The sequence below is a fragment of the Mobula hypostoma genome, chromosome 15, assembly GCF_963921235.1.
Source record: "Mobula hypostoma chromosome 15, sMobHyp1.1, whole genome shotgun sequence".
Classification (NCBI taxonomy): domain Eukaryota; kingdom Metazoa; phylum Chordata; class Chondrichthyes; order Myliobatiformes; family Myliobatidae; genus Mobula; species Mobula hypostoma.
The window spans coordinates 5,210,262-5,227,204 of NC_086111.1; the positions used below are offsets into that span (position 1 = coordinate 5,210,262).

At 37.8% G+C, this 16,943-nt stretch overlaps 1 protein-coding gene across 2 annotated transcripts in view; it reads right to left on the minus strand.

Moving 5' to 3' along the window:
- The window catches only part of brpf1 (bromodomain and PHD finger containing, 1), a 56,464-nt gene that overhangs the window by 12,553 nt on the left and 26,968 nt on the right, over nt 1-16,943 (minus strand). Inside the window, exons 5-12 of one of the 2 annotated variants that reach the window (XR_010020408.1) lie at nt 13,178-13,306; nt 12,743-13,055; nt 10,094-10,405; nt 6,768-7,058; nt 5,646-5,793; nt 3,581-3,714; nt 3,448-3,503; nt 2,155-2,270 (exon numbers count right to left, since the gene is read on the minus strand). Coding sequence is in view for 1 of the 2 variants with exons in the window: in XM_063067648.1 (XP_062923718.1) it covers nt 2,155-2,270; nt 3,581-3,714; nt 5,646-5,793; nt 6,768-7,058; nt 10,094-10,405; nt 12,743-13,055; nt 13,178-13,306 (1,443 nt within the window). In the remaining variant the exon portion in view is untranslated. The remainder of the gene's footprint in view (nt 1-2,154; nt 2,271-3,447; nt 3,504-3,580; nt 3,715-5,645; nt 5,794-6,767; nt 7,059-10,093; nt 10,406-12,742; nt 13,056-13,177; nt 13,307-16,943) is intronic. The other variant, XM_063067648.1, reaches the window with a different exon arrangement.

Below are 16,943 nucleotides of genomic sequence, written 5' to 3' on the forward strand. Positions count from 1 at the left end.
ATATGGCAGCAACTTAATGCATAAAAGCATGCTGATGTGGTCAAGATGTTCAGTAGTTTTTCAGACCAAACATCAGAATGGGGAAGAAATGTGATCTAAGTGACTTTAAGTGTGGAATGATTGTTGGTGCCAGAAGGGGTGGTTTGAGTATCTCAGGAACTGATGATCTCTTGGGATTTTCACGCACAACAGTCTCTAGAGTTTAGAGAATGGTTTGGAAAACCAAAAAAATTTAGTGAGTGGTAGTTCTGTGGGCAAAAATGCCTTGTTAGTAAGAGAGGTCAGAGGAGAATGGCCAGACTGGTTCAAGCTGACAGGAAAGTGACAGTAACTCAAATAACCATGCATTACAACAATGGCATGCAGACGAACATCTCTGAATGCGCAGTGTGTTGAACCATGAAGTGGATGGGCTATAGCAGCAGAGGACCATAAACACACAGAAGTACACTCACTTTATTAGGTACAGGAGGTAGCTAATAAAGTGGCCAATGAGTACTATACATGATATCAATTATTTAAGGTTAAGGAACTATTATTAGACTTCAGTCAATCAATCAATTAATAAATGGGTAATTTTTATCATCTGTATATGCTTCCAATCATACATCAGCTGTAGAAAAGATATGACGAGAGACATTCACAAGCATGCTTTGTCTAAAGTTTCACATTATTTGACATGGATATTTGAGGTTAATTTCTGAAAAGGGCAATCCAGCATTATTCTTATGTAGCCACCCTGATTATCTTTTAAAAGATTTCATTCACAGCAGTGAAACATTTAAGGGCCAAGACGCAATGCAAAGCTAATGAGGCAAAAACTGGTGGCTAAACTATATGGCCTAGCTATGCTATTTTCCTTGGAGTTTTTAGCTAAAACTGATTTTTCAAATGAAACATACAGTATTCTAAAATGACATTTTTTTTGCACTGTGCAGAAAATTTGGAAAGCTTAATTTTCCATGCTATTCTAAATGATACTCTATTCCCAGGCATTGAAAGTAATTGGATAAACTCATGGTCAATTATGTCACATTGAAGTAACTGACTGAGATTGATTTGAAGCACATAATTGGTGCGTAAATATCCATCACTGAATATACTTTCTGGCAAAACTACAATGCTTTTCATAAGTTCTGTTTACTTTGCCTTTTAAACAGATTGTGGTCCCTGAGTAAATTAACTTTATTTGCTGGATAATCAACTGTTTGGTTCAGGTCTAGATATATTGCACTTTGCCCCCAAATCTGTGGCTACTCCAGCATTGTCAGAAGTTACCACAGATCTGTAAATTAGATTTCTCTAATCTGAATAATAATGGCATCAGTTTAATCCAAAATTATTAACACGTACAATAACACGTAGTGTTTACACGTACAAATCCAAATGTTACAAATATTATCCCTCAACAGTACATTTTACAGTAAGTTACAATAAACATACAAGCTCAGGTTTAAATTTAATTATCATTCAACCATACATGAGTATAGCCAAACGAAACTGCGTTCCTCTGGGATCAAAGTGCAAAACACATTACCAACACCACACAGCACATATGGTTACCATATAGAATATAAACAAAAATGCTGGAAACACTCAGCAGTTAGGCAGTATCTATGTAAAGAGAAATACAGTTAATATTTCAGATATAACACCATTTATCAGACCTGATATATTAACTCTATGTTTCTCTTTCCACAGATGTTCCTGAACTGCGGAGTGCCCCAGCACTTACTGTTTTTATTTCAGGCTTCATTGTTTCATTTACACATAAATATGAAAATATTATTCAACAACTTTGCAGCAATATTATAGCAGTATGCAGAACACATCTATATACATTTATATTTAACCTGCATTAAAAGAATTAAAGAAAATGGAATGCATTTTAAAATGGTATTAAATATTTGTTGTATCTGAATTTATTTATAGACAGTGGTAAATATTTTGGTTCACTGATGAGCTTGAAATATTAAAAATGGGCTTTACTAATTAAGAAAAAAAAAGGAAAATACATATGTCTTACCATTTATATAAAATGTAGACATTTATAGCTTAAGCATCAGTAATCAAAAGCTTTACATGACATACAAGTATGAAACAGTAGCTCCGAAGCAAATGTTTTGCTATCTCATTCATTCCCAAAGGACGTACCAGAGCTGGATAGGATGGGTATCCCCTGCACTTTGCCCAGACCAAATCCAGTGACTCCAAAGGACTATCCTCATCATCTGATATCCAGCCAGCTGACCTGCTCAATCCTTTGCGCACTGTTTAAAAGGAAGATTTAACAGTGAAGAATTTTAAAACGTAATTCCTTGTGCAGTTGTATCAAGAAGCAGAAATCCCGACTGCATCAAAATTCATTTAAAATTTGTTAATCATTCATTTTGAACCTGAGTGAATATAAATTGGCTTGCTACATTCAAAATTGTGCACGTCTTCGTGTCTACATAAAATAAAGTTAACATGATTAAAGCCACTGGTGGAGCACACTAGACAGAAGGCACTAGGGAATAATAGCTGAAAATAAAAATCATGAGCTATCAATATCTTGAATAAAAATCTTCTTGGACCATTTCTAAAATAAAACTAGCAGCTGGACTGATGTTTGAACTTCTTCTCAAGTAATATCAAATTGGACCCACAATGAAAGTCCTCGTAACATGTGTAAAAGAAGGATCTTTGCATTTGGAATTTGAAATATTTTCACAGTGTGAGAAGCAAGGCTAAAAACCGAAGAGAATTCAGGTACATCCTAAGCTTCAACCACAATTAAATTTTACCTTTTTCCACCAACTGATAAGATATTAATAAGGTTGACCTTAGCAATAAATGGTCTGATACTTTTTGCATTATGAAGGGAGGAAAGAAATGGGTGCAGATCATGCCGTAAAGCAAATATCCAATAATCTGAACTGGCTAGAGTAATTCAACCAAATGTTAACCACATACAGGTATATTAAAAAAAAACAATTGCTAGAAGTTGCAATAAGAACATAAAAATGTTAAAAACAGAAATCAGGTATATCATCTGCTCCAAAGAGGAAAAATGTATTCCTCTTATGGCTGCAAATACTAGGTGGATCTGTAATCAGAAAGCCAATCTACCTCTTCCAGTGATTGATTCTTCAAGCAATCTACTGATTTCTGTTGTCCCAAAGTTTTATATTAGCCTTAAAGTAAAATTTTAGGTCTTACGTTGTTTCAGATATGCAATTACATTTTTGATGCATATGGAAGATTGCTTTTCTTACAACATGTTGTTATATATTATAAGAAACCATGCAGCACATTTAATACACCACACAATATATTACACAGTCAGTATACACACTATATGTGCACATCCATGCCTTTTTTCATATACTCTGCTACTAAAAATGCTACTGTGGATGTCAGACTTGCTAGAACATATCACTTTTACTTGATTACCTCTTCACCTACCTCATTCAGAAAATACTTTAATCTTCCTTGCTCGTCAGCACCGTTTGTGTTTATGACTTGACAGAAAGAAAACGTTTTAGAACTTAAGTGATAAATGGTAAATCTTTTTTACCCCCTCCATAAATGGACTCACCACCATGTGCATGCCTGCCCGATCCAATTGGATAAGATTCATTCTCTGTACAGGATGTGTCTTCACTGCTATCCTCATGGAAATTCACTCGGGAAAATGAAGGCTTCCCTCGACCCTGTTTTGAAGGGGTTGTGCTGGTATAAGAAAAGTGATAAATTTTAGGATACACTTCTGTCAAGTTCAAGTTACTGTCATCTGACTGTACATATACAACCAAATGAAACAACATTCTTCCAGACCATGGTGCACCTGCAAAATATGTAACACACACAGCACATAAACCAAAATATTACCATAAGTTCATAAAATATAATTCAAAATGCATACAGCACAGGTAAACAGTAAAGAGTATAGAATAGTGTAAACAGCTTCCTGACCTAGCGATGAGACCTTGGTGGAGGCAGGGTATTCATTAGTCTCACAGCCTGAGAGAAGAAGCTGTTACACAGTCTGGAAGTCCTATTTAAAAGTGTTTGAGAAATCCTAACTTTCATTAATTCACTACTTGTCTCTCTCTAGACAGCACGGTTGGACACTACTTTGGTGGTTCAGGTTCAGTCCTGACCCTAGGTGACGTCAAGTGTAATCTGCACGTTCTTTCAGCATACATATGGGTTTCCTCAGACGCTTCTCTCATATCTCAAAGACACAATGGTTGATAGGTTAATTGGTGCAGATGACTGGTGGGAGGATCAGCGAGTAGTTGATGGCAAAGGAGAGAGAATAGGGTTACAGAGATATGTATCAGGAAATGAGATTGATGGAGAAATTACGAACCACCATGGACTTGGTGGGCTGAATAGTCTCTGTCCATAGACCTTAAGACAGAGGAGCAGAATGAGGACTTTCAGCCCACTCAGTGATTGTTCTGCCATTCCATCACCGCTGATTTACTATCCCTTTGAAACCCATTCTCCTGCCTTCTGCCTGTAATCACTGATGCCTTTACTAATCAAAAACCTAGCAACCTCTGCTTTAAATATATACAATGACTTGGCCTTTGTAGCCATCTGTAGCAATGAAATCCACAGATTCACCACTCTCTGGTGAAAGAAATTCCTCTTGACCTCTGTTGTAAATAGATGTCCCTCTGTTCTGAGGCTGTGCCCTCTGGTCCTAGAACAGCCTTTCCACATCTAGGCCTTTCACCATTCAATAGGTTTCAATGAGATCTCCCTTCATTCGTCTAAACTCCAGTGAGTACAGGCCCAGAGTCACCAAATGTTCCTCACATGTTGTAAGAAAATATGAAAATACGAGGATGGTTGGATGTCATTCACTTTTACACATTACTTCTAGAAGCTTACACTGAGATAGCACAAAGTGCTGCTCTCATAAAATCTGCTGTAATATGCTGATACAAAGAGTAAATTTAAACTAACTTGCCCTTCCCATATTAATCCAGCCATACAACCTTTGCAATCCGGAAGGAAAAACCACTATAACTCAGTGATTAGCTTAAGCAGCACACACAAAATTCTGGTAGAATGCAGCAGGTCAGGCAGCATCTATAGGAAGAAGTACAGTCGATGTTTCAGGCTGAGACCCTTCGTCAGGACTAACTGAAAGGAGAGATAGTAAGAGATTTGGGAGGGGGAGGGTCTTGTCCTATCATTTTGGATCTCCCCCTCCCCCTCTCAAATCTCACAGGCTGTGTCTGACCTCACAGCCTGGCCCTGGGGCTCAGGAACTCCATCAATGGACTGTGAGACAAGCAAATAGACACCTGACCAACAGCACATCCTTTATTTCTGTATTGCAACATGCAAACGCAGAAGTCCGGGACATGCTGAGTGGAGGAAGCACCTTGTTGACAGTACTGTTCCTGGCAAAGTTCATAATGTTTTGGTCTATTGCTTTGAACGAGAATTTCATGTATTTTTCTGTAGTACACTTATGACCATTATATTCAGCTCATGCTATTTGTGTATTATGTCTGCAATTGAGTTGAGAGAAAATGCTTGCATACTTGAACTGGATTCAATCCCTGTGTAATGGCAGGTCAAGTTGCTGAATTGCACAATTACCCAATACCTCAGCACTGAATGTAGAAACGAACCATTACCTGGTGCGATCTGAAGCTGCACTGCTACTTGTGCTGGAACTGGACTCTGTGTCTGAACTGCTGCGTGGTAGACTTCGTTCATTCCGATACACTCGGAAACTTTCATTCACAGGTTGGTTCCCCCCATCAAACCCATTTGTTGGCAACCCTGAAAAACAAAGCAGAATGAAAAGATTTACCATCATATTCAACACACAACTTATTTTTGCTGTAACACACAAGATGCAGGAGGAACTCAGCAGGTCTGGTAGCATCTATAAAAATAAATAAAGAGTCAACATTTCAACCAAGATCCTTCATCAGGATTCATTATTGGTGGACTTTTTCCTCCTAGTTGCTCACATGGTTCTACAATACCCATACCCGTGTTGGTAAGTAAGTGAGGTAGTTTTTGGGAAATAACATTCCATAACATGCTTCCCATATTAAGAATATCAAATAAGCACTTTCAAGTTAAAAAAGTAAAGAGAGCTGAAGGAAAAAAAACAAAGATTTCACAGTACATGAGAAGCTAAGCATTGAGGATTTCTTCTGTGTATTCTTCTTTTAGGTATCAGAGAATACATCTGTTTTCTGCCTTCTGCATTTAATGTCAACTTTATGTACTTCAAGAATGGGTAGAGTCTGCTTGGTTCAGTATAAGCATTATTATTATTAGCTGAAGAATGAGGTGTCCGGGTTTCAGTTTCCATTTGTAAAATAATCCAGGCAGTAACAATGGGTTACCAACTTACACCAAATTATAGTCATCTTGTTCAGCTTCACAAGAAGCTAGGCTGAAATAAACAAAAGAACACTTTAGATGGGAACTACATGGCTCACATGGCTACACAGCTTCAACCACAGTAGTAAGACACTACATGGTGCGAGCCTCTCATAAATCCATCACAAAGGAAATTGAAAACTGGTTCAAATACTGCCCATGAAGATGCTGATTCAACAATAGGTCCCGCAGAAGGAAATGAAACAGAAAATAAATTTTAAAATGTTCTACCTCTCTGCTATGAATGCAGACTAACCATTAAGACAAAACCATTTAATCAAGATTACCTTCAGGCATTCATACAATTAGCACTGAAACAAACATTTGCTTGAAGCATTTGAAACAAGGACCTTCTTTACCTATGTGTGCGTTGCCACCAGCTGATTTATCACTATCGCTTTCAGAGGTGGTGCTTGGACTACGGCCTCGCTTCCTTGGCTGGTTGGACCTCGTCAAAGTCTGAGTTGCTGCTGCTGGATTCTGAGGACTGCTGTTCTGATTTGGCGGGACCTGAAATTCACGATGTTTCGGTGGTCGCCCTGGCCGTTTAGGCAAACCTACACATTTATTTTTGGATTTTGCAGTGAAAAGGAACTTTGTCCGTCTACCAACTTCCGCCGCTGAGGCTGACGAGGAAGTAGTGCCAAGACCTGCAGAGGAAAGATTAAGGCAAAGCAGTTGAAGGCAATCAAGTTAAAGCCAAAGATTTGTGATCTTTGAGATGAAATTTCAAATCGTACAGTCAACTTTAATTGACTTAGTAATTTGTAAAAGCTTCCAAAATTATTATTCTTTTGAAAAGAAAACTACACAACAAACAGGCCCTTGCAACAGGTTGTGAGGACTGCTGAGAGGATCATTCTACCAGAAGCACTGTGCTTGCAGAGTCCTTAGCATAGTCAAGCATTCCTCCCATCTATCCCACAATCTCTTTGACCTCCTACCATCAGGCAGAAGGCACTACAGTATAAGAACAAGGACTGTTAGGCTGGGTAACAGCTTCTTCCCCTAGGGTGGGAGATTTCTGAACACCTTGATACTACCCAATACATATTATTTATGGCAGCACCATTAGAATTATACTGTTGCATATTTAACGCTATGTTGTATATGCCCTTAATGTCAACTACAGATTTTAAGTATCTGTTAATATTATTCCATATGCTGTATGTGATATATGTACTGTGTTGTGCACCTTAGTTCCAGAGAAACTTTGTTTCATTTAGTTATATACATGTGTATGTTTGAATGACAATAAATTTGAACTTTTTCCTTATTTGATAGTACTGAACCAACATTCCTGTTTCACAACAGCATTTAATGGCAAAAGTTTCTACGAAAGTCTAGTGATGTCATCCAAAACCAGTAAGATTTTGATTTAATATGGAGTTGCAAAGGGAAAAGATTCTGTGAACACGATCCAGTAGCGGTGGTTGGTCAGGAAATACAGTAGGGAATGCATCTTTTAAAAGCTGAGAGAAATATTTCATAGGGTTGTTAGCTTCCACGGCTTCCCTCACGCCGATCATTCGTAAATTCTGCCGTCGCATTCTAGATTCCAAGTCAGAGTTTTTAAAAGTCAAAAAGTCCAGTTTCTTCTTCATTACATTAATTGTTTCTTCGATTTTCCCCATCTTAAGCTCACTTTGTTGCACGGATTTTTGAAGATCAGATATAGCCGACTGATGTTCCGCAATACATGTTTGCATCTTATCAATTAAACCGGCAATTTTCTGGAAATTAGTTGAGATTTCCGTATGAATCAGGTCTTTAACAAAGCCCATAATTTCTGTACGAATCATCTCCCTAACAGAGGTTGAAATTTCCCTCTGAATTAACTCCGATATCGCTTTCAAAGTCACCGGTGATTCAGTCGGAGGGAGATCCGTAGCTTTCGGTTTAACCGGAGGTTTACCATCCTTGCCGTCTTTCCCGTTCTTAGACATAGCAGATCTAAGTATCATCCAATTGTCAGAGAATTCAGTTTAATTCAAAGTATTGTAAAAATTGATGCCTTAATAGTTAATTAAAGTATAGCTGACCATAGAGAGAAAAAACTCAGAGGTAATGGAGCGAGTCAAGAACGCGACTTCACTCCATGAGCGCTACCGGAAGTCCCCGCAAAGGGAAAAGAATTCTAGAAAATTATCAGAAAAAAAATCATTCAAATTTACTGCCCAGTGGAATAAAAGACTGCAATGCCCGCAATAATATTCAAAGTGATCTCCTGTGGAAAGAAAGTTTGCCACAACATACTGTGGAGTGCCTTCACAGGTCAGTGATCTACAGAAGTTTGGTGCCAAGAGCAAACAAGTGGTAACATCATTTCACAAGCACTACCAGCAGTCTGCAGCTGAGTTGTAGGATTCACTTTAAGCAGAGAATCATCTTACAAGACTCAGTGATATGCAACTGAACTCAGCTGTATTTCAACAGTCAACTTCAACAGCAAATGGATTAAAGCCTGCATCAAAACAAGGAACTCATTCAAGAACAAAGGTAAGGAAAGCTTCCAGTGTTTCGCTTCCCTTGAAGGACATGGACAGTTGTCAACAGTATCTAAGTGTGACATGGATAATGAAGGACAAGAACAGCTTCCTTCCCCAGTCAGTGAGACTACCAAACTCCTGTCACTACCCAAGACTCAACACTAATGAGCCAGTAGAGCTATACTGTTTACTTTTTAAACTTGTGCTGTAAATGCACTAAGTGATAAATGTCAATCTTCTGGAATATATTTTATTGTTTATTCATTCATTTGTGGTAATATTACTTTATGTGTTGTGAGTTATATTTACTGTGCTGTACACCATGGTCTGGAGGAATGTTGTTTCGTTTGGCGGTTTTCATGTATACGGTTAAATAACAATAAACTTGAAGTCACAATGAGGAAGATGCAAAATCAAACCCTCCTCTGCCTATGAATGTGGCAACCTGGATTAAACAATGAACCACATCATCAAAACCTACCTTTAATACAAATTTAGAGATAAATTCTCAAAATCCCTCTCAAACACTGCCATACATTGGTTATGAACCTGAAAATCAATTTGTAAATAACGTCCCAAACTTTTGCAAGAACATATCCCCTTGCCAAACTTTAAAATCTTATAACTGTTAAATAGTACAAGGTATATGTAAGTTGAGTATAATTTCAATTCACAAATGCAAGTTGTCTGCTTTATCAACAGCAGAGCTAAGCGTGTCCTTCCATTCTATTTATATAGTGATATATCTACTCCCTCAAAGCTAAACTAGAAAATTATGAATCAAGAAAAGCTGTGAGAATGAGCATTTTAGCATGTGTTGTTAAATATGCCAATATCCATCAAATGTAATATCTGAAATTAGGCGAAGAACCTGGAGAAGCCATTTGCTTTTAAAAAGACTACAAAGTATAAACCTGGAACAGGCATTAACTTACGAGATGAATGCTAGTGTATTAAAAACAAGCAACCTTTAGAATCACATACTGTATTACAGGTACTACCTGCAAGTTCCGAGACTCAATCCCAAGAGACTGGCCTTCTCAAAATCTAAGCAGTCTCCATGCGAAACTACAGCAAATGTAGCTCTTGCTTCTATTCACAGAACCATTTTTGAAGCCTGAGCCAACTAGTTTTTTTAATTTCTCTGAAGATTCATGTGAATAAAGTGGACAATTAAAGGCTCTTTTCATCCATACCTTTTCCAGTCTCGTGGCTACTGCTTTCCTCAGCAGCACTGTCCGTCTGCCCATCTTTTCCTGAAGGGTTCAGTCCGGCTGTAGACCCTCGACCTGGTACGCCATGCCGCTCTGATCCTGCGTTTTGCTCTCTATGCTGACCAAGTTTCCGTCGAATCATAGCAACCTCTTTTCTCAAGAGCTTAGCCCGACGTGACCTTCCATTGCTCTGTTTAATGGAGCCCATGGTGTCCAGTTTATTGAGAAGTACCTTCAATTGTTCTTCCAATGGCATATGTGATCTGTTCTCAGTGACCAACAGCCGATCTACTTCTGTTACGACACAGTGATCAAAACAGAGAAATTATTTGTGCAGGAGAAAATCAGAAAGACAGAAAAAAATTGGGGAAAAAAAAACATTAACTATGAGGGATAGTACTGTAAAGATGTGATTCAGCCACATTAAGAAAATTCTTCAAGCTGAGCTGTTAAGATTAATAAAGCAAGAACACAAGGTCTTTGACAATGCATTTTTAGAAAGAAAGACAAATCAGCTTTATTTGTCACATGTACATTCAAACATCAAAACATACAGTGAAATGTGTAGTTCGCATCAAATGAAATCAATAAGGATTGTGCTGGGCGGCCTGCAAGTGTCAAAGTTCAAAGTACATTTATTATCAAATTATATATAAATTATACAACCTTGAGATTTGTCTCCTGACAGGCAGCCACGAAACAAAGAAACACAAAAATCCATAAAAAGAGACTGTCAAACGCCCAATGTGCAGAGGAAAAAAATAACAAATTATGCAAACAAATTACATGCAAGCAAATAGCATTCTGAAGTCCACAGAAGAGTCTATCTACAGACCCTTAGTTTAATGCAGAGTGGAACAGTGAACTGAAATGGCCTGACCCTCACCTGCAGTCCCAACACCTGACCTTTTTAATTGTCATACAAACATTAGTTCATCCACTTTGATGTGTTCTGGGGCCTATGATGTGGGCATGATATATCGCCACTTTTCCAGTGGCAAAAAAGCATGCCCAAAACTCACTAACTCTAACCGTGTGTCTGTTGAATGTGGAAGGAAGCCACAGCACCTGGAGGAAACCCATGCACTCACAAGCAGAAAATACAAACTCCTTACAGGCAGCAGCAGGAACTGAACTGAAATCAGTGATCGCTGACATTGTAAATCGATACACTAACCGCTCCATTACCAGACCACCATATCATTAATATGATTTTCATTTGTATACTATGCAGATACTAAGAATAAGAAATAGATATCACTATTTAAAATCTTCAGAATAATTTTAGTGTCCAGGGAATTAGAGATTACAGAGATTCAAATGAAGATTATGCTAATAAGTACCACATCAATAATGCCTCTTTAAAGAACAAGGCTAATTGCACAAAATTTATCAGAAAAATTTACTTATTTGTTGTCTTAATCAATTCCCATTACTTTTAGCAAGTTTTATCCATGGAAAGCAACAATTCCTGCTGAGGTGCAATTCTACGGCTTTTAAGATGGCTTCCCCAAATGCAGGCCTAACTAGAGCACAGCAACATCAGTCTGGAAATTTAAACTTGATTTTGCATAATTCACAAGTCTCTTCCAGTAGGAAGTTACAGACCTTCGCTGAGCTTCCCGATTCTGGTCTAGAATAGTTATATTAATTACCACATTCCTTCAGTGTCAAGGTTGAAGTCAGTATCATAGACTAGAATTTGATTCACATACACATCTGTAACACTGCGACCATATCAAAAGTTATTTTAATTGAATATATGTAGTGAGGGGTTTGGAGATTGGTATGTGTCTCAAAAATTCTAATATCTAAAAGATTACATTAAAATTCAATATTCAATCATGCAATTTTGTAAAACTAGTTGGTTCTTTAAATTATATATTTTTTATTATTTCATTTAATGAGTTGTAAACTGAGTCAAGCAACTATCAAGAAATATTCTCTTCAATAATTAATCCCGAAATTTAATGAATATATGGATATGGGGAATGCCCTGGATTTGGTCTCTGGTGTGTGCTGAATGAGCTGGTCTCAGTGTGGGTTTGAACTATAAGGCACGAGCTCAGTTGTGATAATGGCAGAAAGGCTTTGACATGCCTTGTAATACACACACAAAATGTTGGAGGAACTCAGCAGATCAGGCAGCATCTGTGGAGAGGAATAAAGAGTTGAGGTTTCAGGCCAAGACCCTCATCAGGGCTTCATCATGTCCCTTGTACAAGGGAGGAAAAAAATGTTTGTACATCAAAATTGGATGACAAAATGAGTCTCTATAATTTAACCTCCACAAGTGAAAGCTATGTCTAGTTCACTTCAGCTTCCCATAGTAATGTATATCATCACAAATCAGCACCATCAAAATGTGTGGGAGGATGGAAAGAAAAAGGATAAAATTAATTTATAACACTGAATTTGTTTTCTTGGCTTTTGCACACAAGCACAATCTTCTAACTGCTAAGAAGTGAAGAAATGACCTGAGAATTTAAAATAAAATGAAACAAAAAATAAAATGATCAGACAGTTTTGTAAATAACAAATTTAAAGCTCAGAAGTTACCAAAGCTGAACTTTCCCCAAGAAATTTTTAACTAATATACATTCATTGGTATAATTAATAAACTGCACCCACCTTCTTCCCAGAATAGTTGACCAGTGTCTTCTGGTGGCACTGGCTCCGGTACATGCATCCCTGTTTCATAATCAAAACTAATTTTCTCTGCTTGCTTACGAGCATATTTCAGTACTGCACCTCCTTGGTCTCTTAGCCTGATTGCTGCACGATAAAATATTGTATCCTTCGCATTGTACTGCAAGCAGTTGTTCACAATCAAATTAAAATCTTCCTCAAATTGGTCAAACGTCCGATATTGATAGCCTTCAAGTTGTTTTTTCATTGTTTGAAAGTCCATTGGCTTTTTAATGTGATCCAAATAATCTGGAACCTGATCGTAATTTATAATGAAAAATCGATCTTAAATTTCAGATAAAATCTTTTAACATTCAGAAGTTCAGAATTCGCTCAAACCAATATCACCAAATAGTAACTAGTCTTCAAGCAACATACCTCTTTTAAAGGCACAGGCTCACCAAAAATATTTCCTGTGTCTTTCTCCTGGAGCTGTTCTAGCGTCTTACGAAGGAGGATAAGGAAGGGAGTTAGCTGTAGTTCCATAGCAAATTGCTGTATCTTGAGCTGGGTTACAACCAAACAAGAAAGATATCAATCAGAAATGGAATGTCCATGAATTAAATGGGTGAATCTTTTAATTCAAATGTACACTTACTACCTTTAAAAGCATGCAATACCTTTTATCCTGTAGTAGTAGTAGTACGCTATTTTCAACATCCTAATCAAAGGTTTCAAATTGCAATCTTACATCTCGCTCAAAATTGAAGCTAACATTGAGTCATTGAGTTATACACATGCAAACAGGCTTTTCAGCCCAAGGTGGCCCATCTAAGCTAGTCCCATTTACCTGTGTTATCCCATAACCTTCTTCACAACTCCAGTACATGTACTTGTCCAACTGTCCTTTAAAAGCTACTGTTGTACATGTCTCAAGCTCTTTTGTCTAGCAGCTTACTCCACGTACACATCATCCTTTGTGTAATAACGTTGTCCCTTAAACTCCTAATTCTCCCACTCTCACCTTAAAAGTTCTTGACTCCCTCACCCTGACAAAAAGACTAAGTGCATTCACCCTATCTATGTCCCTAATAAGTTTATACACTTTGATAAGATCATCTCTCAGTCTCCTATGCTCCAAGTAATAAAGTCCTAGCCTGTCAAACTCTCCCTATAACTTAGTCCTTCAAGTCCTGGCCATATTATTGCAAATTTTCTGTACATTTTTCCCGTTTAATAACATTTTTTTTCTATTGCAGGGTAGCCAAAGCTGAATACAATTCACCTAATACAGCCTCCTTAATATCCTGTGCAACTGCATCATGACCTCCCAACTTTTATAATCTACGCCCTTATCCATCACTCTGTCCACCTGTGATTCCACTTTCAGGAAACCATGTACTTTTACTTCAAGGTCCCTCTGGACTACAACATTCCCCAGTCTTGCTGTTCACAGTGAAATTTCCACCTGGATTTGATTTTCCATAATGAATCACGTTGAACTAATTCTAATTAAACTCTATTTCCCATACTCAGCTGATCAAGATCCCCCTATAACTTTTTGATAACCTTCTTCATTTTCCATTCACTATACCATATATTTTGGTGTCATCTGCCAACTTACTAGCCATGCTTCGTACATTTTTATCTAAATCCTTGATATAGATGTCAAACAAGAAGAAAGAGCAAATGCTAGTGATATCAGACCATCTGGCAGCATCTATGCAGAGAGAAACAGAGTTAATGTTTCAGGCCCATGACCTCTAATCAGAACATCTTCTCTGTTTCTCTTCAAAGACGCTGCCCGTCCTGCTGAGTATTTCCAGCATTTTGTGTTTTAATGTCAAACTTCCAGCATTGGTGGGGTCTCGATTTTCAACCATATAATGAATGCCCACCTTCTTCCAAATTAGTTTATTCTTGCATCTTTGTAAAATGACTTAAACAATTTTAGTATAAGTACAGACTAATGTTCAATATATAAATGTATATTTTTCAATTCAGTGTCCCATGACATTTTAAAGTTTTCTGGTGTTTATCTTCATACTCTTGAAACAATAGAGTTTGCTTAACTATCCATACATGTTTTGAAAGTTTTCCTTAATAAATTATTCCACACCCCTACCTAATGCATACACCCCATTTCACGATTGAGAACAAAATGCTCTTTCATCAATGCCTACATACAACTTGGTACATACATTCATGTAGGTACAGGACTGATAAGGTAACAGACAGGCAGTTGTCTGAATGGAACACCAGGAGGTAAACTGGCATACAACAGATATATCTTCAGATTTTAAATTCAGAGCATGCCACATTAGCTACATTCAATGATATGATGATAGGACTGGGAGAATGCCTAACACAGGTCTTAAACTGACTATCTATGCAAGTACTTAATGTCCACTGAAGAACTGGTGATTAAAGTTTTAAAGTACATTTATTATCAAAGTACGTATAGAGAATGCAACTGAGATTCATTCTCCCACAGGCAGCCACAAAACACAGAAACACCATATGCAACTCATTCAAACAACAACAAACACCTATTGCAAAAAGAACAAATTGTGCAAATGGCATAAAGCAAGCAAACAGCACGTGGAGTATCAAAAATCAAACCAGTAATATTCACTTTAGTTCAGTTCACCACTGTGCTGCTTGCTAATGGCAGGTCACAAGGCGATTCTTTGCCAAAGCCCTCCAGTCCAAATCGATCGCCCCAATCAAACCGCTCAAAAAAACCAAAAAAAAAAGAGCAACCAGAATCCGGGAACATGTGCAGCATGCACCTCAAAGTTCGCCAAAATGAGTTAACTTTGTTTAAGGAAAATACTTCACATCTACACAGCAAAGAGAAATATAAATGTGTTCACTCTTTGGTTACCTGTGCCAATCTCACTTCCAAATGTTGTTCATTAGTCAACAATTTAAAGCAAGTGTTAATTAACGACACCAAATACCACCATTAGATGACACTCCCCTTGGACACAGTAGAAATTCTGAAGAATTCACTTTTTCTTCCTTAGATATCACAACAAAGCAATATAATTCAAAATTTACCATGAAAATTGCAGACACAGCAACATAAAAGAGCAGCGAGCAGAAAATGCTAGATGACAACGATGATCAAACAATAATGCTGGATTGAAAGATGCATTTCCACACAGGATCCTCTGCCAACCAGTCATTTCAGCAAATTATCTGATACAAATGAGATCCACTACAAAATATAATTTACAGTGATTCTTATACAATTGATGAGCCTTCCTTCACTACCATCTAATTCTAACAGTACACAACACAATTCATTTCTTACTCATTTAGCTCAGTTCGCCTTCCATTTTTTTTTACAACTATTGCTTGTGGTAATTTTCATTGTCAGTGGTCTCTCCCAGAAGGCAGTAAGATATAGGAGCAGAATTAGGCCATTCAGCCCATCGAGTCTGCTCTCCCATCTCATCATGGCTAATCCCAAATCCCACTCAACCCCATACACCTGCCTTCTCGCCATATCCTTTGATGCACTGACCATCAGGAAACTATCAACTTTCATTTTAAATATACCCACGGACTTGGCATCCACAGCTGTCTGTGGCAGCGCATTCTACAGATTCAATGTACTCTAGCTACAAAGATTCTTCCTTACTTCTGTTCTAAAAGGTTACCCTCAATTTTGAGATCATGCCCACTAGTTCTGGATATCCCCACCAGAAGAAACATCCTCTCCACACCCTGCTTATCTAGTCCTTTCAAAATTCGGTTGGTTTCAATGAGATCCCCCCGCATTCTTCTAAATTTCAGTGAGTACAGGCCCAAAGCTGCCAAAGCTGCCTCATACATTAACCCTTTCATTCCTGGAATAATCCTCATGAACCTCCTCTGGACCCTCTCTAATGACAATACATCTTTTCTGAGATATGGGCCTAAAACTGTTGACAATACCCCCCTCAGCGTTATCTCCTTGCTTTTATATTCTATTCCACTTGAAATAGATGCCAACATTGCATTTCCTTCTTTATCACACTGAACCTATATATTAACCTTCTGGGAGTCTTGCACAAAGTCTTGCATCTCAGAAGTTCTAATTTTCTCCCCAGTCAGATAATAATCTGCACTATTGCTCCTTTTACCAAAATGTATTACATGCATCTGCCACTTTTTTGCACATTCTTCCAATTTGTCTAAGCCTGCTGCAATTGCA